Source organism: Diaphorina citri, unplaced genomic scaffold (assembly GCF_000475195.1).
Source record: "Diaphorina citri unplaced genomic scaffold, Diaci psyllid genome assembly version 1.1 scaffold11358, whole genome shotgun sequence".
Lineage (NCBI taxonomy): Eukaryota > Metazoa > Arthropoda > Insecta > Hemiptera > Psyllidae > Diaphorina > Diaphorina citri.
The window spans coordinates 1-1,671 of record NW_007388730.1 but is presented as its reverse complement, the minus strand read 5'-3'; the positions used below and the strand labels follow the sequence as shown (position 1 = coordinate 1,671).

The 1,671-nt window shown below is 42.3% G+C and overlaps 1 protein-coding gene across 1 annotated transcript; it reads right to left on the bottom strand.

Annotated features, from left to right (window-relative positions):
• Nucleotides 1–9: 9 nt before the first annotated feature.
• On the bottom strand, nt 10–1,435 carry LOC103522802 (acidic amino acid decarboxylase GADL1-like; the record flags this gene model as incomplete). Its single annotated transcript, XM_008487895.1, has 2 exons — nt 10–45; nt 1,184–1,435. Coding segments are annotated over 2 exons (288 nt in total), but the record flags the coding sequence as incomplete, so codon positions are not given.
• Between the last annotated feature and the right edge of the window lie 236 nt (nt 1,436–1,671).

The following is a 1,671-nucleotide window of genomic DNA, read 5'->3' as shown; positions in this document are numbered from 1 at the left end:
GAAGGAGTATTTTTCTGAGAATATGAGGGATCCACCCCAGCACGCCTGAAATGTAGTCGAAAATAAACAACATTAGTAGATTGACTTATTACTCAATAAGTTCTATCTTAACAGTGAGTAATAGGTACCTACTATAGTATTTGCAACAAGAGTTGAAAAGGATAAAATGCCCTTTACTAAGCCTTTTTTAGGTTTCATTGATAAAACTATAACAACGGAGGTCTTATCATCCCAAATCGAAGGGAGGAGGAAAGCAGAACCAGTCGTTCCGAGAACGAACCTCATCTGTCTAGGATAAATTTCGTCCCGGGCGGGAATCGAACCGCGCTTAGTAGGCAGACTATCGTCGGCAGTCATCTTCTTCTGAAATAGGAATAGGAGCTAGCTATCTATCCTAATCCAAAAGACTGTGAAGAGACTTCGAATGCCCACGACTCGAGCTCAGACTGTCTGACAGACCGGACGTGTGCGGCGGAGATAGCTTGAGACCTAGGTCTGTCAGACCATCTGAGAGATATGTTGAGACCTAGACCTGTCAGACCGTCTGAGAGACATTTGTCTGAAGCTTTCCCCACCACACGCTTTCTGTCTGACAGACCGCGTTCCTTCTCGGTCGGTCTGAGTGTGAGTGGCTGGCCTTAGCTTCACTACTTATGTAGCTTCTGACCAACGTAACTTATCGTGTTATTTTTTACTCGTATTCTGACATTTCTGTTTGATGATCCCTAAGGTAGAAACACACTGCCCTCACGTCAAGTGAGCTCACGAGACGTGATAGTAGTGTACCTGTCCTGAACGAAATTACCAACAATATTAAGGGAAAACAGTAAACTACATCTTTCTACTTTCTAGCTTTCTACGTCTTTCTGACATCTCATGAGCTCAGGTGACGTGATAGAAAGTAGTGTGTTTTTACCTTTAGTACTTACGTCTACATACCAACCTCAGTGGCGTGTTGGACTTTGGATCTGGAGGTTGGTGGTTCGAGTCCAAGTCGAGTCATAAAATTTAGCGCAGTGCATTAAGCAGGGAACGACATTTGTGACAAGCATTTATGCTTAACACAATTAAAAATTCCTTTTTATTATGGGAAAACTGTAAACTACATCTTTCTACGTCTTCTGACATCTCATGAGCTCAGGTGACGTGACGTGATAGTAGTGTTTTCACCTTTAGTACTTACATCTACATGCATCCACAGGTCGTACTTCTCACAAATGGTCGCAATTTCGTCCAACGGATCGAACGCTCCCAGCACCGTGGTACCAGCAGTGGCATTGACAAACAGGGGTATCTTCTTCTCAGCGAGGCTCGTCTGGATAGCCTGTTCTAGGAACGAGCTTATCATCTGGCCTCGCTCGTTGGTTTTGACTCGGATGACGTTGTCCATTCCAATACCGAGCCAGTGGGCCGCTTTGAGCATGGAATAGTGACTCTGAAACCAAATACAGTAGAACCTCGATTATTTCAACCTCCATTATTTCAACTATCTATCATATCAACCTCAAAATCAGTTAATAGGGTATTTATTAACCATTTTCTTCTTTTGTATCTAAATTTTTTCAGTGTTTTATACGGAATTTCAATTATTTCAACTTCCGATTATTGCAACTACCCTTGGTCCCAATTAGTTTAAATTTTAAATAATCGAGGTTCTACTGTAGTCGAATA